This window comes from Jatropha curcas, chromosome 5, assembly GCF_041381405.1.
Source record: "Jatropha curcas cultivar XTBG-Jc1 chromosome 5, XTBG_Jcur_1.0, whole genome shotgun sequence".
Classification (NCBI taxonomy): Eukaryota; Viridiplantae; Streptophyta; class Magnoliopsida; order Malpighiales; family Euphorbiaceae; genus Jatropha; species Jatropha curcas.
The window spans coordinates 28,370,234-28,393,417 of NC_143155.1; the positions used below are offsets into that span (position 1 = coordinate 28,370,234).

Genomic DNA, 23,184 nt, shown 5'->3' on the forward strand with positions numbered 1-23,184 from the left:
CCTTAGATCTCAACACTCAACTTTGTTAATCAAAAGTTGGGGATGGCGTCACGTGGGCCCTCTCTCTCTGTACTGTGAAAAATAATAAATAAATTAAAGGGTAAGCAAATTCTTTATTATTTGTTTCGCTCCTTATGTTATTACATTATGATGTCTCCACACACTTTTTCTTCCTCGTCTTCAATAAGACAATAACATTAATTTGTATTTAATTTTACATAATTTGATATCTTAAATGTAATTTTGTCAAATTTAAATATTATTAATTTAATGAAAATTAATATGAAATTAATTATATCCAGTATAAAATATATAAATGATGTGAAATATCACACAATTGAGTATGGAGTGGAATATTATATATAATAATAATGAAATGTTGAATTGGTGTTTGTTTTCACGTGCATGGGGCATATGGGATTATGATATTTCGCAGAGCTAAAAAAAGCGATCATCAGACATAAGTCATCTATTAATGGATGGATGGATCTCTCCTATCTAAACTTAACACAAACAAAGTGTGTGCATTAGATGACATAAAATTTCAATCATAAATACGTATTTAGAAAGAGTATTTTTTTTTTTTTTTTTTTTTTTACTATTATAAGAAAAAAAATAGTTAAAAAAAGTAATTAGGAGGATGAAGCAGCAATTGTTTATGATTTGACACAAAATAATAAGGGGAATAAAGATTGGCAAGGCCTTTAAGTGGGGGACCAAATCCATAAATAATTAACTAATAATTAGAGTAAGTAAAAGTTTTTAATTAAGGACTTTCCAGCTAACTTAGAATAGTACTTGTCCAAGTGCTCTTTCAATGGATGAGATTGTGCCACTTTGATGGGAGGAAATGAATGGAGCATAAAATAAAGAAAACAAAATGCTCCACAATGTGGGGCCTTACGTTGGCCCAATAAGAAGGCCCGCTTAACTTTCTCATGCATCCTGCGGTGGCTACTGGCTATTGGCTAACCTTGTTTCGACCTACAAAAGGATCCTCCAAAAATCCAAAACAACCAAAGTGCATTGCACGTTCTACTTCTCTGTACGGGATAGAGCAATGATTTGGTACACCAATCTCTTTTGAAACTCGGACCTTCAAGAAGGAATTGGACCCCGGAACTCAGGTTCTTTAAAAAGAATCCATTTTTTAGGAACTGACAAAATCCATTTTTGCACAGCTTACACCAGAAAAATGTTCGATTGTGGAAAAAAAAAAAAAATCTGTTAATTACATCCACAAACGCAAAGTTTAGCATTCAATCACTTCAAATTACCTACATAATAATCAATTAAAATACAATATATATATATATATATATATATATATATATAAGATCAAGCTTTGTATTTAAGAGGATACCATCCAACGTTGCACCATTCATGTTCCATAATGCTGGAAATACTTTCCACATTTTCTACATAGTTCTGTCAAGAAGGTGCTTCGAATTCCAGTATAGGAATTTACCATATGCCAGAAGTTGAATTAGGACTTCATATCTCCTGCAATTACATTATGCAGCTGCTTTTGGAACTTTCATGCCAAACCCATGCTTTACCTTCTCAACTCTGTTCGCGAAGAAAGATGGTTAGAGTTTTCTTCTTCCAAGCTATTAAATATATAAATTTTTGAGAAATTTTTAGATGACATGATTGAAAAACTCCATCCAAACCACATTTACGGGTTCCTTATAGAAATTAGACACAATAAAGACAACTAACTACATGATTCTAAAGCAATTGAAAGCCAGCGTAGAATAAAAATGAAAATTCATTCCCAAGAAACTAACAAGGGAATAGAACTGAGGCAAATGATCACTGAAGCAAGAAAACTTACGTTGGAGCAAGTTTGCCTAGACTATCAAGTTCCTCGCCAGTTTCTTCATCCAAGACTCTTCCAGATATCTCAACGATGTAAGATCTGTCTCTATCAATAGGAAGTCCCCTACCAGTAAGTAAATCCAAATCTTTTTGGTGAAGTTCTCTCCCATTTACAGAAACACCAGTATTCCCGCCAGCACAATCTTCTGGCATGGGATAATCAAATTCTTCAATAAATGGCTGAGACAAATTGAAATGTTCTTCATAAATCTCACATAAATAAAAATATAACTAGCAAACAGTGAGCTAATACTCTGCTTAAACTAAGTTATCTTACAGGAATTATGCCAAGACAAGGCCCACCAATGACACCCCAAAATCCAGCTCTGGCATCATACCTGGTTTATGAACAAAGCAAAAGGCAAACCATCAATACTACCCTTGCTGCCCTTCATGCATAAGGAGCAAAACTAATGCAATCAAAGCACATAAGTATCCAGTCAATACTATACAACTTGCGACAAAAGAAAACCATACTCAAAACTTATGGAAAATAAATGTTCATATCTTCATGTGTAAGGAACTGTCTAAAACGTCTGTGAAGGAAATGAACTATAATGATAATCTTTTATGCAGATCAGACACTGTTAGCTTTAATATTTATTTGGAGGGGGCTGTTAAGACAAAAGGCATGTCTATTTTGGAGATAACTGATGCATGTAAATATGAACTCACCAATATTTTCCAGGATGGATTGGTCCAGCCAACTTCTCCGCCTTCTTAACCAAACGATCCGGTATGATATGGCCATTCACAGAAACATTACTCCTACCACGCTCATCCTGATTCGATCTGGAAAAATCTTTAAAGCTCTTCTTGATAATGTTTGCAAAAAATGAATCGCTCCCCTTGTTGATTTTCAACTGACTATCTTCTCTATTTGCATCCCCAGAATCTTGTGAGACCCCAGTATTAGCGTACTCATGGAACGGTACCTCTATCTCAGTAGCCAGAGATGCCTCTTTCATAGAATTTTGTCGCGCCGCACCTTTGTTTGTTATCACCTTTTCTTGGTCTGAGCGACTACTTCGGTTCCCCTTCCCAAGTCGGTTCACCACATTATTATTAGATGAGAAATCAAAATGCTGTTGGAGAGGTGAACCTGCAGGTGGTGGAGATAGACTAGCTTTAATTGGCTCCTGAACAGAGTTGATGACCTCTCTAGGAGCAATTAAAGCATCTGGACTGTTTTCATCCTCAGAGGTGCTAAGAGATGAAGTATGGAAGCTATTCATCTCTTGATGCTTTATTGAATTCAAACCCTGCCCAGTTAAAAATGCATTTGGTTCTGAATCTATCGTTTGGAAGTCATAACCAGAATTATCATAATCATCAGAAGAGAAATTAGCATTTATCCGACTCATCTGGCCATGGGAGTATGAAGTACTGTCTTTAATTATCTCAGTAGAGCTATCATTGACCTCTGTGGGAAAATGTGTCGCTTCTGTATTAACAGAGAGAACAAGTTTCTTGTTTACAACAGCAAAATTGATGACTGTAGAACATGCACCACATCGAATCTTCTGCTGATTCTTTCCCATAAACAGTACTTTCTTGGGAACTTGCAGCAGCCCAAAGCAATTAAAACAAGTAAAAAATGGAGCACCTCCAGCTATGGGATGGCAGCATCGACCGCCACTGGCCAAGACAACTCTCCTAGGCCGATAACGAACAAAACCACACATTTCAGAGTTAAGATCACTTGGCCATCTTGTATAGGATTGGGGACCACGAAAATTCAATGGAGGAGGAACAGTAGCCCTGGGATCATGATTATGCGGGCCAAATGCCCCGGGGTTTTCATGTTGGTAGAACATGGGATTGTTTGAAACATCAGGGAACCTCTTGTTAGAGAAAGCTGACGGTGGAACAGGCGCTGAAACTCCGTGATGTCTCTCGAAGCAATGGAAACAAGAACAAGAAGGCTGGTGAAAGGTTGCATTGGACGTGTATGGATCAAATGGATCGGGGTTAGGATCAAAGTGATGCCTGGAGAAGTATTGGCGAGGTGGTTGTTTGTACTGACCAGATAACTGAGGTGGAGCTCTTTTGAGCCCAAATGGATCCCCAAATCCAGGAATATGATTTGACTTGTGCATTGAAGGATGAAAATTGTGCATGGCCATTTCATGCCCATTGGTACAAGGAAATGGATCAGGGTGATGATGAAAATAATGCGGCCTAGTTGCATGTTTATCAGGTGCAAGAAACTGCATTGAAGTCCTATCAGGCATCGATGAAGCACTAGGAAACCAAGTATCAGAACCAACATAAGGATCTGAAGGAGCCATCCTTCCATTAAGAGGAATCTTCTCCTTGGGTTTATCAGCCACTTCATATGACCTGCTAAGTTGTTCCTTTAGCTCATCTAGTTTCCTAAGAAGCTCTGCTCGATCTTTTTCAAGGTGTTGAACTCTGTTAGGCCCATCATGGCTGCCATGATTCCTCAAAGGTTCTCCATAACTATAAGAAGAATCCAAATTATAATTAGATGGTCCCTCATCTGGGTAGTTTGAAGTTGAGAATCTCACACCTTCAACCTCAGTTCTCATGACTCTTCGAAACCCCTCCATTTCATCTCTGTCCCCATGTTGCCAGCCTGACATCTGCCCTGATCTCCAAGACCTACTAGTGTGTCTGATTTCAGAATTCAAGTTGCCACGTTCTATTCCCACAGCAGTGCCCAAATTATCTCTGCTTATGCTCGTGTCAAGATCACTTTCAACCACCAATTTGCCACTCGTAGCCTTTGATGGATTCCTACATTTCTCAGAATCAACTATATCACTCTTAGAATCAACTACATCATTCTTCTCAGGATTCTTTTCATCACAACTCAAAGAACCAGCATTTGACTTAATATCCACCTCAGAAGCATCACTCAACTCCACAACTCCCTTTTCAAAGGACTTCTGCAGTTCAGCCGTAACTCCAGTAACAGTAGCTTCATCTGATTTCTGTGATAAAGTATCTGTGTCCTGATTTTTACTTTTTGCTGCAATTTTGCATCAACAAGAATACTCTCAAAATGAAGGGGAAAAAAAACAAATAAAGAACATGAAATTACATTTGTGCCAAATATAACAATGATGCTCCACCAATGGTTGTTTCCTACAATCAAACAGAATAAAGATTCAAGAAATTGATTTCTCATGTTCTCCTACATCTTAACATTAATTTGATAGGGATTAGAAAAAATTAAAGGATAATCGTACATTTCTCTATAAATTATACCGTGAAACCCATTTGAGAGTAACGATCTTCGAATTAAACAATAAACACAATTAAGATTGCATTAGATTATAATAAATTATAAAAGGAGATAACAATTTTGATGCCAAAGTACAAACAACCATACAAAAGGGAAAACTATCTCCAACCATTTCTTTTGACTTCGGGTTATGTAAGAATTCGAATATTTCTATTTTCACAAACCAAAAATTTCCCAAGTTGTCATTAATTAACCAAACAAGGTTGCTAATTAGAGAAATTTGAGCAAAAAGGTACCTCGAAGAACGGCACCGCAGCCGCCACACTGATAAACAGAGTAATCCGCCAGCTCCGGAAGAAGATTTTCACACTTTGGGCACCGCACCAGTCTCACTTTCGTGGAATCCGCCATTGTCGAAACATTCAACTAAGACTTTAAATTAAAAACAATTTTTTCAACAAAACAAAGGAGGAAAAAAAACGACAGCCCAACAGAACAAGCTAAAGACTAACCCTTTAAGGTTCTTAAGGTCACGCAAAACCAAGCCCTTTTCACATTTGCATTAAAAAGAAAGTTCCTTTGAAGCCATAGAACCATAGAGCGGAAACAAAAACTAAAGGGAATGAGATCAAGTGATGATTGAAGAGCTAAAACTTAGTTTTTATCTTAGAAAATGAAACAAAGGTCGAATAGAAAAGAAAAATAAAAAATAAAAAGAAGTAACGCCCGAGTGTGGAAAAAAGCAATTTGTTTGAGCACCAAACGGGGAAGGGAAGATTAAGAAGAAAATAATCTCGGAAGTCTGTGTAGCGAGAAACCTAGAAGTTGTGAAGTACTTTGAAATTCTATTCGAGGATAGTTTTGTTTTTGTGTTCTGAGAAATCTGAGTTTATACTCTGTTCAATTTTGTTCTCCATCTAGAAAGACAGAAAGAGTAGGCAGCCCCACGGCCCCAGTCCACGGATCATTTTCCAAGGTTTAGCAGTGGACAATGAACTAACAAGAAAAGGGGTAAAGCAAAACTCGACAAATGCTAGCGTTTTAGAAAGACGATATGCAGAAACCGACGTCGTATTACAAAAACTTCATTTGTGGAATCGGCGCTTTAAAGATAAAAAGTTAAAGTAAATCGGCGACTTTTTGGGGAATTTGGCTATGAACTCTCCGCTTTTCGCTTCATATCTCGCGTTTGCATCTGAGTGGAAGAAGCAAAAAGTGTATAGAGCAATGGCCTTTGATTTTATTTGGTTCTTTAGCTTTATTCGCTCTGTTTTTGTAGTCTCCCTGACCTGTTAGCGACTAATGAGAGAAAAGCATGGTTTTGGCCGTTGTGAAAAGAAGTGAAAGGAAGTAAAAGAGCTCGTTAAAAATAAATAAATATATACAGTTTATTTAAAAAAATAAAAATAAATGGTAAATAAAATCAACGAGGACTGACAAAAGTCAGGTCGAGTGATGACTGGTCTCTTAGTGAGAAAAGAAATGATTCGGTACAACGATGGCCCACCACAAGAACTCCTTGTTACTGTGTTTCCGAGTCTGAATCACTGCCCTAAAATACACAATCTACCCCTTGACTATTGGAGCCCAAAGATGAGGGTTGATAATGGCCGACACCTAATGCCATTGTAAATGCTTAAATTTATTTATTTATTTTTTTTTACTTTTTTTTATACAAGAGAGAACAGTAACTTTGTTTGCTGCTTTACAGCTTTAAATCATTGTATGGAGTTAAGGAACCACGCCATTCGCTTTTTGTTGTTTCCATATTAATTGAGTTCAATCGAAAAATTAAAGTTAAATATGTTGATGGTATTATGTTATATAAATGTAAGTTGCTGTGTTAGAAGGAATATATTCTCCATGTGGCACCTAACATCACCATCCCGTACAGACAGGTGAGATAAATAAAATAAGGTACACACGTTTGGATTTTTTTTTTTTTTTTTTTTTTTTTGTGTCAAATTGCTTTTTATAGGAACACAAGGCGTAACAATAATAATTATCAATTAATCTAATATAAAGTGCTGTCTAAAAATTTAATCTTCTCTTACTTTGGGAATCTAGAAATAAAACAATTGTCATGATGGAGTTGAATTGCAAAGAATCCACAGACAGAGTACAACACAAGTATGTCCAATATGACAATATAGCACATGTAATGTGAGACTAAAAATGGAAAAAAAGTTAATTGTTTTCACCTACAATTTTAACTTTTTTACTGTCCTTTTTTTTGCCAGTTTTTCATCTCGCAGTCCATTCATACATACAGGACACAGCTTTCAGTGAAACTGATGAAAGATGTTTGGCGGAATGGTGGGGTTGTGCATGGAATTTTATGCTCCCTTCAACTCTATACCTTTGTTTTTTTCGATCCTCCTCTTTTTTCTTTTTTAATTTTAAATTCAAAGTTCCCATCATTTCCTAATGGGTTTTAACTCTATATCCCAAAAAGTAATAAAATAAAATAAAAGATGACTGGTGCTGATCATAGAATTATAATGGGCCTGTGAAGTGAATATCCACAAAAAAGAACCATTGACGACATGACGTTCACTTAAGGAATATGTTAAAAAGCGGGACCAATCGTTTAGTCAGCACACGAGAATTGTTATCCGGCCGTTGAACGACAGGGCAGTCTCATTGGGAATATTTGTTGTGGTACAAAGCCCAGAACCACAGGCCTTGGGGCTTGCCAAATTCCAATCAGAGAGCCCAAAACTTCTCTTATGGAGGCCCATATCCTAAGTTGCAGGAGCTCACAACGAAACTGTGCTTCTTCATCTCCGCAATTCCACTCGACTTAATTAAGCAGTTTTTCCCCTGTCACACAGTTGACCCAGACTAATTAATTTGTTTTGCATGTGTTGTTTATTCAGATTCTTAGGAGAACAAACTATTACTATACTAATACGTTTACCAAAATTAAAGAAATGAGGTCTTTTCTCATCTACTCTGTTCTCATTGACTTTGAAATGGTTGTTTTTCAGGTCCAAAATAATTTGAGCTCATTATTTCATTATTTACAGCAATATTTCCTAAAATTTACACTTTTTCGTCTCTTAAAAAAACCATTTTATTATTTAATTTGTAATAAATTATTAAATACATTGACTAGATAATCTTTATTTACAATATAAAGAGAGATTTTTAGATATTATTATTTACAAATATAATATTTTTGTAAATGTGATATTTATATGTAAATGGAGGTAATTAACAATTACCAAGTCACAAGTAGATTTGGCAAACCTAAGAAAGTTTCTACCATTTCAATTTCTTGCATTCTTAAATGCACCAACTCATATCAACCCATATTGGCGTATGAATGAATGAATGAATGTAAGATGGTATTATTGGTAATTGAAGGGATGGCTTTCAAGGTTAAGCTTTAAACCGTGAATCATCTATCGTCACACGCTCACATTGTTAGAGCACAAAACACGTGCGTACGTATAGCTATACTTGAGTTGGAGAAGCCTGATGCAGATCACGCAAATGCAGTGCCAATTATTTCCATCCATCTCACATCACTTTATATATGAGTAAGGTTATAAAATGGGTTTAGGCTATTTGTAAATTAATATAATTGAGCTCAGTTAATTTCAAAAATTACTAGACGCAAAAAAGCAAAAACAAAAACGTAATATTTATAAAATAGAATATATATGGGAGCTTATCATAAATTTTGCATATTAAGTTCTGTAACAACTGGAAAGGAGATACACATATTATAATACAGTTGAGTTTTTTTTTTTTTTTTTTTTTTTTTTTTTTTTTGAAGAGACATTAACTCTTGCTACCATTGAACAAAACAGAAATCACATTACATAATCATGATTAATTAATCTTAATATTGATGAAAATCAATATTCTCTTATATTATTCAGTTACCTGTTTTTCTCCTTTTTCTTTCACTTTTTATATAAACCGCAAAAGGATTCAGATTTGACCTTCCTAGGTCCAATGGCATTCCTCTTCTTTCTCCACAACCTTTCCTTTACAAATCCTCTAAAACTTTTGACCATAGAAGATCGATCATGATTACAATCACCGGCAGCGGCGGCTCCCACGAAAATAGTCGCCGGGTGTGGTGGAGGGAGTACTTTTCTTGATATTAACCTTCTCGATCCTCCTCCAAGAGATGGCAATGTCATTAGATGGCGTTCAATAAGATAGCTAACAGAAACCAATTCATACGAGTCATATAAAGGACTGCCCAAATCCCAAATAGCTAAAGCAGCGTACTTTTCTTCTTCTTCTTCCTCTTTTTCCATGGATTTTCCTTCTGACGTCTTTTTCATGGCAAATATTTGCAGAGTTAAATCTAAAGAACGACTCTTCTTTTTGGTTGCCTTCTGACCGGCTTCTACAACAGAGATCTCATTGGAGTATTTATTTAAGCTTTGCCGGGCAAGTCAGTTTTCCAAAGATACCCCTTATTACCAGGAATACGTATTAAAAATATGAGGGTAATATTGTCTTTCGGCACATGAAATTAAATAATGTGCCTCCAAAACGGTAGAAGTTGGGTGAACAAAAAGACAGATATGCTCATTCTACAAAAAAGAAAAAGGGTGTTTACAACCTAAATCAATTACTATAATTGTATCTATCCCAAAATCAAGTTCGTGCATTCCCTTCTCTTCATCAAATATTTTATAATTATTCTTTAAATATTTGATAATTATTCTCTGTATTTGGAAATAAATTGTGCATGGCTGTTATATAAGTCAATTTTCCAAAAAAAAAAAAAAAAAATTAGCAACCAGTTTTAGCTAGAAATAGAAATACGTAAATAGACAAAAGATAACAATAGAAATTTACCTTTTAAATGAGAATTCACATTTTCAATTTCATCCACTAACCGGTCTGTAAAAATAATTAAGAATAATATACTCTTACTTTCAATTAGTAAAACTCGTCAATAATAGAAAAACCATGTTTAAAATTTCAATTATAGTAGAGTAGTGGTTATATCAGCATGACGACAATAGCGAAAATGACAATAATGGTGGTATTCTAAAATTTTAACAAGAAAGACTAATATATGTTTGCAATCGTAATAGTTCTTGAAATTTTCTTGATCATTAATGCAAAACTTGACTCATCATCTCCTGCTAGTCGAATTCAAGTGCTTATAAAGTTATTATGTGTGCTAAATTTAAAAAGAAGAATTATATATTTCCATTGGGATATGCAGGTTATATAATGCTGAATTTGTTTTCTTTTTTAAGGTTGCAAACCAATTATGAGCTACATAACCAAAATTATTTTTTTAGGCCAAGCCCTTTAGCGCGGGCTTCAAGCCGAGTGCCGCATCCCATTCTATAGGTTCGAAAGCAATTGTTATTCATATGAATCTTAATATATATAATTTTTGTCTAGATTCATTCATCATCATCCTATCAATGGATCCAACTAGTAAGTAGTAATTTTGATTTTGTTAACTACCGAAGTCGCAATCTTGGTCCAACGACATGTGTATCGGCCAGCCTTGACGAATGAGACAAGAAGCCAAAGTCCAGTTTGAGCCGCGAAAGAAAAGATAAGTTTGGAGTTTGACGAGATGAGGGAGAAAATAACAGCGTTGCTGATAAAAACCTAAGCTTATTCGAGTATACTATAAACCAATTATGAAATAACATTTGTCACATTTATATTCACTAAAAGGCATTACTAAAAAAATTCTTGACAACATTATTGTTTAGGATTTGCAACACTACGTTGTTCGTGGGAGCGACGCATCGCGGGGTTTTGAACTGGCTAACAACAGTTCCTAAACCCAGATAATGATCTAGAATTTTCTGGAAAGTTCCTCTGCGAACTACTCGAAGCTCAAGGGGTCCAATAGCATTGATCTTGCGAGAACTAACGTAACCTGCATCAAGGAAAGATCGATCCAAGCAATTGCAACACTCTTTCAAGATCTCATCAGTTGGTTCTTTATTAATTTCCCAGAAGATCACGTAATGCCCAGGCTCTGTTGATAGATCCACTAGGCTACTAAAATCGACAACTTCAATTTTCTCTTCAGCTAATAGCTTTGCTGCTTCATCTACTGCTAAGTGTAAGTCTTTCTCACTGTTCTTATCAATGTTTATTGTAAGCAGTAAGCTTGTCCTGCATACGAATTTTAGTTCTGGGGTTGAGTTATGGAAGCCCACGATTTTCACAACATCTCCTAGTCTATACCTGTACAAACCTGCAGTTTACAGTTTAAGGTTAAACTTTAAGCACAACAGTGAAAATGATCTGAACGTTTATCATTAATCGTTCAAGTAGACAAACAAGGAAAATATCCAAAATGGAAATTACAGAAATCTGTAGATCTAGATTCGACAGCCAAATAGCTAAAGTACAAGACATCGAAAAAATAATAATTTTTATTTGGCCTGTGTATTATTGTTCATTTAGTATTATTTTATTTTAAATCCATCACAAGAGGCAGTATAGTTAATAGTTCTATGTGGTCCTGTTCAAACTTTCCTCCACTCCACCCCACCTCACCCCACAGCAGTAACTCAAGAGTCAAGACAAAAAAGGCATCACCTTCCATATACCTACCCCTCATTTGTATATCATATCATATTTCTTTTTAAAAAACATGATATATATGTTCCATTTACTTGGTATCTGGTGAGGACCAAAAGACCCCTTTCAGCCAATGTTTCTAATGTTGTCAATCTAAAATGTGTTAACTTTGGTACTCCGTTATCAAAAGATTTTGAACAAGTAAACCACTTGGTTTTGAAAAGGACAATTAAGAATAGCTTTTCCTAGATAAAGTCATAAAGCCTTGGAAGACAAAGGAAAAAGCAAAACAAATATATATATATATATATATATAACAACTCGGCAGTCACGCAGAGAGAAGAAACTTAGACCGCAGGAAAATTAAATATTGCACAAATGAAACACATCAGGAAATAAAGATTTTAACTTTATGTACTCAAAACTGAAGATTTTAGGGTCAGATTTGATTGGGGTAAAGCCGAGCCAGAGTGTACGTTCCTGCTTTCGTAATACTCAGAAGCATGACCAATGCAATATTAACCAATGATCTGATTTTGAGACTCTTTTGTACGAAGCACATATGATCCTATTGTGGTTTCCTAATATTGTGCAACACATGAGGACCAAAGAAATAAAAACAACCACACCTGGGGATGTGCATGCATCTTACTATCTTAAATTCTCAGCCAAATGGGCCGGTCAAGTCAAATAGTTCCCATTGGTGATGGTGATACCGTAGACAACAGAACATAATAATAATTGAAAAAACATTATAGTATGGAGAGCAGAAACGTTTTCTTCAGTATAGAAGCTATTTTTCCGGGTTTCCTAAACTCACATGGGTTGTACAAACTTTGGCTTGCAGATATCCAATAAATGGCATTTATTAACTAGCCAAGTCACAAATAACTGCATCAACGGATGAAAATGTTTCTGCATCATTGACTTCAAGAATACTTGATTAATTTAATTTAATATAGGTCTGCAGTGAGTAGACTAAATATATTTCAGCAGAGTTTAAATCTTCAATTATTTATGCAAGACATCTAACATCTAATTTCATATTGAACTTAAATGCATTAAGGATTCTTGATACTAATATCTAATTCCGAAGAAAGAATTCAACCAAAAAAACATTAAAACCATGATTACCTCCAAAATTGGTGACAATTATCTCATACTCTTTTCCAATCTTGACTTCGGTCAAACCCACTGGCTTGGGCTCTGAGTAGAGGTGCTCATCCATGTCTCCAACAGGAATGAATTCAAAATATCCAATATTAGGCAACACAGCAAAAGTAGCCAGTTCTGGAGGCAACTTCGGGTTGACGTTTGCTGCAATCCACCCCTCTGAGGCACCATAATCGGCACACAGCAAAGGCACCTCGCCTGCATAGTGCCTCAATTTCTTCAAATAAGGCTCCATCGACCCAGTCATTATTCCATAGATATACTTCACATTAGGAAAGAGTTCTGGTATTAATCCATACCAATTATTCAATCCTGAGCATTTTCTATGGATCAAATCAGCCAATTCAGGGTTTGGCTTGAGCACTTTGGACATTGCTGTTCTGATAGAAGGTGCAGTTACTCGATTACTAAGTTCACCATCCCGAATATCATTACAGAGCTCTTGCCAGACTTGTTCAAAGGTTCTAAATGCAATAACAATGCTATGAGCAAATGTAGAGGACACGAGCTCAATTTCTTCAGAAAAGATTAATCCGCATAAGAGATGGCAGTATAATGATTGATGGAAGTCAGGACCAAATATTACTTCATCTGGACTGCAGCATTTGGAGTTCATTGCCTCCATTGCAGTTTTGTAGTTCGGATTGCGAAAGAGATTTGATGTGGCAGTTCCAGCAGCCAAACCTCCCTTTGTTTTCGTAGGCTTGCTGCCATAGTTGAACTGCAAGGCTTTTCCATTCCCAACAGGGAAAGCTCTGCACCATACAAACGTCTAAGCGTTAACAGAGAACTAATTAACCAATAACTGACAACATTGATTATGTGGCCAAATTCCAATAATAATGAATGGTAGATAATACATTTATCATCGTCACAGGAAATGGCAAAAACCAAGAGAACTCAAAGAGTTTTCTAGTAAGCAAAAAATCACATTTATACCTGTTTCTAAAGGCAAAAGAAGTTCTAAATATCTGCAAGCTGTTGTCCATCAATTCTTCAGTGAATGGCACATATTTTCGTCTTCCCTGAGTAGTACCTGAACTGCAATAATCCATATTTCTCAAATTTAGAAACTTGATTACATAGATTAAGAAATAATTATAAAAAATCACGAAATGATCAAAATTGAATTAGCTCATACGTTAAAGATATGGTTTTTATAGGCTTTCCAGTGAGTACAGGAGAAGAGTCTCCATCTGCAATTCTTTGAATATAAGGTTCCAAGTCCTTGTGAGTAACAAGCGGAACGCAATCTCTGAAACTCTCCGGATCAGTTCGTCCGTTGAGACCCAGATTCTTTAAGTACTCTGCAGATGCATTCTCTTCCAGAATCTTCTTAAGAGTCTCAAATTGGACCCTCTCTGCATCTTTAGTTATTGCTTCAAAATCCTCTATCACTTTATTAACATCAAGTCCTTCCATTTTCTTCTCTAACATATTCACTAAACTGCACTAGAAACAAAAATAAAATAAAATTTGATGCAAATGAAGCCAGTTTCAGGAACTGATCAATGGTTGTAATCAAGATGATTGAACCTAACGACAAAAGTCGGTAATTAGGACCCAATGAGAAATTAAGAACGTATGCTTGCTCGGAAAAAGCCAGACAGTTACGGCACACTTAGATAACAAATAATTTCCTTATTATCAGTAAGGGCCACATTCTGAGAAGATAAAAAGATTTGACGGCAAAAACAATTCTGCTAATTTAATTTTGAGATATAAATTATTTCTCAATCAAGCTAACCAAAACCTCCAGTCAAACGAGCGGACGAAAATTCAGAATTAAAAACTCGATTTTGTTTCTTCCTTTTACCTGAAGAGTTATCTGCAGGAAATGGAAATGAGCAATCAACAAAGTGTTTGGCCACGCACAGATTGACTTAAAGGAGAAGTGGAAAAAACGATTAGCTGAAATTATATGCAGGTGATGGGTTTGGCGTCAAAATCTATAGAGCGAATCACTAACAATCCTTGATCGGAGTGACCATAGATAACCAAGAAACTCGAAAGCTTTTTGGTCTTTATTGGCGAATAGTCAACAAGGTCAGCTTCAGAGAATTTTCCAGGAAAGTGAGGAAATGAAATGTGAAGCATAAAATAGACGGGATTAACTCAATGAGAAACCAAAGTTGAATTCATTAAAACCGAGTTGAAGTTCGAAATTAAAGTCCTTGTAAGCATTTAGGAAGTAAAATAAACATAAAACAAAAAAGTTAAACAGCAAAAAAGGAAAAATCAATCAGTGAAAAAGGAAAAACGATAAAGAACAACGGCAAAAGGAGACTCTGACCATAAAATACCAAGCAGTTCCGAGACAGAGACAGAAAATCAACACAAGAACCAAAATCTATAGAGAAAATAAAAGGAAAAGAGAAAATTCATTCAAATTCAAATAGAGAACAGTAGAAATTACCGAGAGAGAGAGAGAGAGAGAGAGAGAGAGAGAGAGAGAGAAATATACACAAGATACAGAAACCCAGCAAGAGACAATACCTGTAATCGGACTTTGGAAGAAAGAGAGAGAGCAACTTCCAGCAAAAAGACAAACAGAGAGAAAGCGGTAAAAGAACTTTTGGGCAGTGGCGGTTACTACAATGGCGAAGGCGAGTACTTCAAAGTAACGAATTTATATAGAAAAGGAGCAGAAAGAAAAAAAAAAGGAGTTTCAGCTAAAGACGTTACAATATCACGATTTCGATGATGCCCCGTGCCCGTAGCTCTCGCTCTCTCTGCAGCTTATCCCAGTGTGTGAGCTACTATAAGCCAAATGTGTTGTGAGAGAGAAAAGCGTAGTTTTGACTGACCTTAATTTTTTGGGTATGGTGGAGGATATTGGGAGATGAGCGGAAGATTCTTCTGGGTTCGCATTATATATAGGCGCAATGGCAAATGCCGTCCACTTTTAGCTACTCCATTTCTTTCGATTTTTAACTTTCCCATTCTGTCCTTGGCTTGTTTGCTGCCGCTGCTTGCTATTTTTGGATTTTTCTATTCTTTTTTCTTACTTGGATGTAAATTTAAAAACATATATATCCGAAGCCAAATAGATGATTTTTCGTGGGGCCCTAACGAGAAACAGGTACAAGATTCTGAGCAATAAACATTGCATCCCAATGCCTTTTTAATTTTCCACTATTTATATTTAGATTTTGTGTCTTGTTTGGATTTTTTTGGATTTTCCGCTTATCAATTTAATTAATAAAAATTATAAATTTTTTATTTTTCATATTATATTTTTTCTTACGAAATAGTCAAAACTACCTTTATTTCAGTAAAAAAAAAATTACTTTTATTTATTTAGTTCATAAATTTATTCATTCATTGATTGAGTTAACAAATTAATCTTTATGATAATTATCCAGAATAATAAATACGAACATAATTTGAATATGAATATAAGATATAAATAAATTTCAAAAATAAAATAGAATGTGACATACCCGATACTTTACATTAAAAAAATAATATATTAATAAATTCAAATAGCAAACAATCATTATAAAATCAACCCTCCCTAATTTTGATTTCAAAATTACTAATTAATTCCTTAATATTAATGTCATAATTAATTCCATAAAAGATAAAAGCATTTGCTTTTAGAATTAGAAATATCACAAGATTTTGCCTTTTTCCCTCACAAAGCCAATTATAGTTAAATAATATGGTGCATATCCCCTCATCATCTTACCTAGTAAAATTGGAAAATAATAAAAGTTTTGAATATTTCAAAGAGTATTTCTATCTCTTTTTTAAATATGAGACTAATCCTATATAAAGCAGCATAAATTTAAGAATTATAGAAAGGAAAATAGTTATTATTGGATTCAGTAGATAAATAGAAATACAAAATTAGAAAAACCATAATTAGTGTTCCTTAATTATTTCAAAACGACAAACAAAAATAGATAGAGGAAGTAATAAGGGTAATAATATGTGGCTGCCAAATGTGATACGTAGGCAATAATGCGAGTTCCATTTGTGAGTGGGTAACAGATTAGTAGTGGGTGCAGGACTATAATATAATGAGTTGGGGGCCTAATGGGCAATTTCAAATTTTAATGGGGCAAACTGTAGAAGAATCGTGGAATCCCTTCTTCTACATAACCCATTTCTTTTAAAAGTGGCTACGTGTAATTTATTTTTTGATTTATCGGATATAATAAGTAGTTGAAATAAAAAAAATGAATTATTATATTCAATATAGTTTAAAAAACTCCATGAACTTTTGAACAGATCAGAAAATAAAAAATTTCGACAAAATAAAATAATTAAAATATTATTATTATTATATTGTTGACGAGAAAGTGATAATGAATAATAATAAAAAAATAAAAACTATGCATCTATTACGGAAATCGCACTATTGAATATATTATAAAAAATAAAAAATAATCGCACTATTTATAGTATGGAGAGAGAGAGAGAGAGAGTCAATGAAATAAAGGAGAAGTGCATATCCTTAACAATAAACGAATAGATCTTATTGGAGCCAATGGAGTCAAGTCATGAAATATACCTTAGCCTTGGACATTTACGCAATATTTGAATTCAACATTTTAAAATCTATGTGTATCAAAAAATTGTTTTTTGAAATAAATAAAAATTTTAAATAATTTTTTCTTCATTAAATTGAGGAATTTGGTGTTAGTATAATTGCATCTGTCACTTATAATTTCTTAATTCATCAGAACGAATGATAAAAAGTAAATTTTCTTTGAGCTTTTTTCGATTAAAACATAGTTTAATTTATACAAATTCAATAAACCATGCCTCATATTATCGAAAAGAAAATAATAAAATAAACTTGGGATTAGGTTTTTAATTAATTACATCATTTTCTTTCATGCATCAATATGATAAATATAAATTTTAAATTATTCTAATTACTTAATAGTGAAAATTACATTTTTTTGTTAAGGATAACCTTATTTGTCCATTTTAATATATCAATTCTCAACTTTTTAGGTCTTTGCTAGATTAGGGTTGCACCTATGCAAAAAATGTGTAGGTCCAACACAAAATTTTATGAATAATAATTAATTAATTAAATTAGATGGATAAGTTTAGGGTTTCCATATGCTTAGAACTAGAAGAGGACAAGGCAGTGTAGTGTTGTCGAGAAGAATGTCTTATTTAATTATTTTTTATTCGAACCCAATAATAAATTACTTGCAAGTTGCTACATGGATGTGAAATATATATATATATATATATATATGTGATAAAAAATTAATTAATTAACTAATATTCCAGCTGTAAGGATAAAAATATAGCTCGTTTCCTTAAAAATCAAGAACTTGATGCGACATTTCCAAATGTAATAATTTGTTTGGGATTATATTATAATCAGATTTTTTTGCGTTCTACATAATTGTTCCGTTTAATGTAAATGAATTTAAAATATAAAATTCATCTGTGAATAAATTATTCATATTTAGTATGATTCATTTAAAATATATAATTCAATTGAATTTCATGTAATTACGTATAAAACAAATTTATAATTGAAAATTTATTTGTTTTTATTTCATACAATATCTTTAAAATTATAATTTCATAAAAATAAACAATAAATACCAATTATATATATATTATGCTATATATTTTTTAATATTTTTATTAAAATAAAAATAATATTAGTAAAATTATTACATTTAATTTAGTGATAAATGTATATTTAACTTGAATCTCTCTCATATATAGTAAAAAAATGCTAAAAAATATTAAAATAAAAAATAATTAGAATAAAACACAATAATAAGAATTTTTTTCAAAAACATAAATTTTTAAAAAAGTTTTGGTGAAGTTTGCTAAAATAAATAATTAAAATAATTAAAAAGGTGGAAAAATTGACTTTGTAAATAGAGAAAGATAGTTTTGTCATAAAAGTTAAATTGCTTAGTTTTGTGAAATTCATTTGAAAATTCTACTTATTTTTGTAAGATTTAGTATAATTTTGTCCAATTTCATGGAATTGAATTCCTCTAATTGAAATTTATATTTTTTTTATTCCACTTATATTATATAATATAGTGAATTAATATTTACATATTTTTTTCTCTTCATTTTGGAGGGAAAGATACTTTTTATTATTTCCTCAATTTTCTTTTTTTTTATTTTCTTAAATGAAAGAAAAGAAAAACCTTTTTTTTTTTTTTGGGCCAATCCAAACAAATGGTTGTCACTTTTCACCAAATTACAATGTACACGAAAAAGTGTTTCACTGTTGGCTGATTCAAAAGGAACAAGATTCGTTTTTACTTTGCGGCTCTCTCTGTGTTTTTCTTCGACAAGAAATATTTTAATTTATAAAAACTCAAAATGGCATACTTAGTTACATTCTAATCCCATCAACTAATTAATCCACCTTAAATCCAACTAATTAAATACATTTGCATGCCAATTCAAAACAAACATATATATATATATATATATTATATAAGAAAAAGTGTTAAGCATATCTTATCTTTTCTTTTTTTTTTTTTTTTTGTCCCCATTCTCATGGAACTCAAGTAATGTGATTTCAGTGATACTTACTGGAATTGAAGCATTATATTCTGTTATTTTGGTTGAATAATATTATTAAGACTAATCTTCATATTCTGAATTATACCGTACTGAGAGCTTGGTCCACCATATTTTATTATTAATTCAAAGTCAGACTATTGATTTATTGTTCAAATTTTCTTCAGTTGAAATGATTATATACCTAATCCTCCGTACATCCAAATGCAATTAACCTTTCTGTTCGTATAATTCACTGTATTTGTTAAAAAAAACAAAATGGACGTGCATGCATGAAGTTGTTTTTTCTACTTAATTCATTTATTCTTCGTTCCAGGCCGATACATTAAATTATTATTTTTTTAGAAAACTGTGTGCATTTTTTTCACATTTGAAAACTCTTTGATTGTTTTTTAAATAAAAAAAAAAAACATAATTAGACAATATATGCAAATTGAAATGCATGATTACTTTAAAAAGTTGATACATATGTTTTCTTTTTAGAAAAATCTAAACAAATTGACATCATTAACTATTTTTCATGTATTTATAGTAAATTTATTTGTTTTTTCTGGTCAACAAGTAATCTATCCGTGAAATAAAGTAAAGATTAGTTAAATATATAATTAATTAGACGTGACTTGCACCACCTTATCTTTTATTTATTTTTTATTTAACATTACATCTTATCTTCGTTTTCGATGGAGAAATTAACTTATTAAAAATTAAATAAATATTTACACTTTGTATAGCCAGTGCATTTGCGGGCCACTTACACTGCCAGATGAACGGTGGATGGCAGTTAGGTCCAAATTAATTAACAATTTATTATTTTGTTAAACTAGTATGCACATGTGATGTGGGGTTATAACATATTTATAGATATTACCATTAAGAATTAACTGAAGAAGAAGGGTTCATTTTTTTTTTTTTTTTTTCATGCACGTGTCTACCATGTTGATTAGTATTGATCTATAAACTTAAATTAACTGTCTTTGACCAGCACTGTGTCGTATTGTGGATAGTGTTTTGTTTCTTTCGATATATAGTTTACATTTAATCCAAAAAAAAAAAAGAAAAAAATGTTTTTTTTTTTTTTGTGTGCATCTTCGTTTTCTTTCTATGGGCTGGACTAATAGCTATAGAAATTATCAATTAATCATAGAAAAGTTAATAATGATTTGATTTTCGACAGTGATAATGTAAAATCTCAAATGACAATGATTTGATTTTGGAGACTGTAAGACAAATATTTGATTCTCAACAGTGTGAGCAATTATTTACAGCCAAATAGATATTACACAAATGCTTTTGAATCAGAAAGCTACACGAGGTGAAGGTATCTAAAAGAGAAAGTGTAGAGATCACAGTTTATAACAGTAATGATTTGGGAATTTTGGAAAAAGGCAGCCCTTTTTCAAAGTGCATATCTGTTTTTGCCGTTCTGAAAATATGCCTTTCTTTCTACTTTGGACTTTGCAGACACAGAATGTAGTCATCTAATATAGACATTGTACCTACAAATCCCAAATCTTTATCTTCTCTTCCTTACTAATAATTATAAAAAACAAGTGAATATCCCTTTGCTATTTACATTCAGCGTGCATCTTTTGCCAGAATTACACTCTTTACGAGAGTTTTAGTTGCATTACTTATAGTCGTAGACAATGCTAATTCAGGATTATCTTTTATTTCAAGTTGTAATTTGTATTTTGAACCGGAAACTTTATTTTTTACTAAATTTCTATTTTTATTTATTCACACAGACCATAAAATTAATTGGTGAAATGTGTGGATACAGCAGAAGTTACAATACAATTTACCTACAGCAACTGAATTTGATTGAAGAGATTGCCAGTTGTCAGACTATTATGGTTAATTGTTTGGAACGTAGAAACAGTTTAAGGACCTTACAAGTCAATATCAAAGTCGCTGGTGGTGAGAAAATATAATGACAGTACAAGAATCGCAGAACAGTGGAGGCGTGAAAAAAGGCCTGTGGTGGGCTTTGCCGCTATGGCGCTGTTGTGGTTGCCACGCACGATCCAAATAGGCAGGAAGGAAATGATTTAGTCGAGATAAATTATGCACTTTGTATGTGGCTAAGTGCTGTCTTTCTCAGTGCAAAATCTTCCAATCGGGTTCCAGAACTGTACATATGTATGTCCTTAATTTAATGGAGAGTGATGAACTTGATGACATGAAATTGCTAGACTAGTTGCAGTTTCATGATCTATCAACATTAAAGTAAAAACAGATTGACTTAATACTGTTAATTTTCGAAAATTTTAATTCAGTGACATTAATTTACTTTTAGGATTGTGAAATTACATGTTTAAATTCCAATAATTCATAAAGAATATAAATTTTGATTCTTAAAATTATATAATAAAATTAAAATTAATAAAATTTTAGTTTATTTTTTAATAACGGCGCCTGAAATTTTCGTTCAGTCATTTGCTAGTGAGATTCTTGTGGGACACAAAGATAGTTGGCTATCCAATTGAAAGATACACATATTAACGTCATGCCTTACATAGATAAATGGTTTTTTTTTTTTTTTTTTCTCAAAATAAATAGAATCTATTTATTCCACAAATTACAGAATCCCATAAATTTATGTATATATTTTATTAATTCAAAATATCTCTAAAAAAAATGAAAATAAGAAAAGAAAAAGAACAATCATCCAAAGGAAGAGGTGCACGTGATCCATAGACTATTCCATTTCGGCTGCAAACTCGGTACATGTCCATAAAAAGCCAAAAAGATATATTTCACGTGATACATGTTGTTGGATTATCTTCAGCATATGGCCATTTCTTTCCCTTTCTTCCCTTTTTGTTGGTGTTCTAACAATTTTTTATACCAGCAAGAACCATCTTTTGCTTTAAGAACCGACCACATTGGAAGTATATGCACACACTATTATTGCCAGAAAATTTGGTTCTACATTGACTGGTTTAGCTTTTTCTTATTAACTTTATGTTAATGGTCTTCATCATCATTTACGAATGGATAATTTTCTTGATTAGTGGAATATTATGATTAAGTAAGCTGCATATTAAAATTACAAGCTAATGGGTCAATTTAAAAGCACTCATCTTTAACATTATCCTTACATGTTTTTTGGGTCTCTTACGTTTGTTCTTTTCGACTGAATTCCAAATGGCAACCTGCCAACTATATTATTTAAAACTTAAGACAACTGTTTGGTGTCTAAGAAAACGGTCCTTTCCTTTGTCCTTGCATTGAAAGAACATGGTTATCATCTATGAGCCAGAATTATTTTAAATATTATATAATATAATGGATAATTATTAGATGTTTTTCTCCAATAAATAAACAAATAATTTTCATTTGGTACTACTTTATTGTTTTTATTTATGTGCACAAATACTCTCATTTTGAACTAAAAAATTTTTGGTTTGAAAATTTTTCTACTGATAAATTCGACATGAAAATTTTTGGTTTGAAGAAAAATAAGGGAAGAAAGAAAATGATTTTGAAATTGAAAAAACAATTTCTTTCAACTCACTAAAAAACATAGTGGTTGAATAAGTTATAAGCGTGTGCCTAACCATCATTACACCCATACTAAAAAAATAAAATTATAAGTTGAAAGATTCCTCTACTTTTTTTTTTTTTTTTTTTTTTATTCGTTTCACATTCACAGTATAAATTTCTTTATTATTAAGAGAATTAAAAGACTAATTACCAAGTTGACTTGGTATATTCAATGATATTATTTTTAATTAATGCATATTCTATTGTTGGGTGACCAGACAAATATATCTAGCTGTGAACAGTAAAAAGTAAAAAGTAAAAAGTAAAAAGTAGGTTCCTTTGAGCCAACCCAAATCCGTGAGCGATGTTGG

General features: G+C 32.7%; 2 protein-coding genes across 7 annotated transcripts; both read right to left on the reverse strand.

Moving 5' to 3' along the window:
• Positions 1-709: 709 nt before the first annotated feature.
• Positions 710-6,299, reverse strand: LOC105642877 (uncharacterized). Its single transcript, XM_020682759.3, has 6 exons — positions 5,605-6,299; positions 5,389-5,524; positions 2,557-4,876; positions 2,159-2,219; positions 1,838-2,061; positions 710-1,569 (listed from the first exon to the last, which is right to left on the reverse strand). Exons 2-6 carry the CDS (start codon positions 5,501-5,503, stop codon positions 1,515-1,517), a joined length of 2,775 nt encoding a protein of 924 aa, XP_020538418.2. The 5' UTR covers positions 5,504-5,524; positions 5,605-6,299; the 3' UTR covers positions 710-1,514.
• A 4,387-nt stretch (positions 6,300-10,686) lies between these two features.
• JAR1 (Auxin-responsive GH3 family protein) lies at positions 10,687-15,656 on the reverse strand. 6 transcript variants are annotated; one of them, XM_012227859.4, is made up of 6 exons: positions 15,485-15,656; positions 15,296-15,391; positions 13,941-14,246; positions 13,739-13,840; positions 12,761-13,554; positions 10,687-11,297 (listed from the first exon to the last, which is right to left on the reverse strand). In XM_012227859.4, the coding sequence occupies exons 3-6, from the start codon at positions 14,234-14,236 to the stop codon at positions 10,759-10,761; spliced, it is 1,731 nt and encodes a 576-aa protein (XP_012083249.1). In that variant the 5' UTR covers positions 14,237-14,246; positions 15,296-15,391; positions 15,485-15,656; the 3' UTR covers positions 10,687-10,758. The 6 variants fall into 6 exon arrangements, with proteins under 6 accessions (XP_012083249.1, XP_020538473.1, XP_012083250.1 ...); XM_020682814.3 differs by having other exon boundaries at positions 13,941-14,251; XM_012227860.4 differs by lacking the exon at positions 15,296-15,391.
• Between the last annotated feature and the right edge of the window lie 7,528 nt (positions 15,657-23,184).

Excerpts from the sequence above, each read along its gene's own strand:
- LOC105642877 (XM_020682759.3), bottom strand. The coding sequence starts at position 5,503 with ATGGCGGATTCCACGAAAGTGAGACTGGTGCGGTGCCCAAAGTGTGAA. Across the intron at positions 2,220-2,556 it reads ATCCATCCTGGAAAATATTG|GTATGATGCCAGAGCTGGAT; the intron begins GTGAGTTCATAT and ends TTCATAAACCAG. Across the intron at positions 1,570-1,837 it reads CTAGGCAAACTTGCTCCAAC|AGTTGAGAAGGTAAAGCATG; the intron begins GTAAGTTTTCTT and ends CTTCGCGAACAG.
- JAR1 (XM_012227860.4), bottom strand. The coding sequence starts at position 14,236 with ATGTTAGAGAAGAAAATGGAAGGACTTGATGTTAATAAAGTGATAGAG. Across the intron at positions 13,841-13,940 it reads ATAAAAACCATATCTTTAAC|TTCAGGTACTACTCAGGGAA; the intron begins GTATGAGCTAAT and ends GGATTATTGCAG. Across the intron at positions 13,555-13,738 it reads TCTTTTGCCTTTAGAAACAG|AGCTTTCCCTGTTGGGAATG; the intron begins GTATAAATGTGA and ends TGTATGGTGCAG.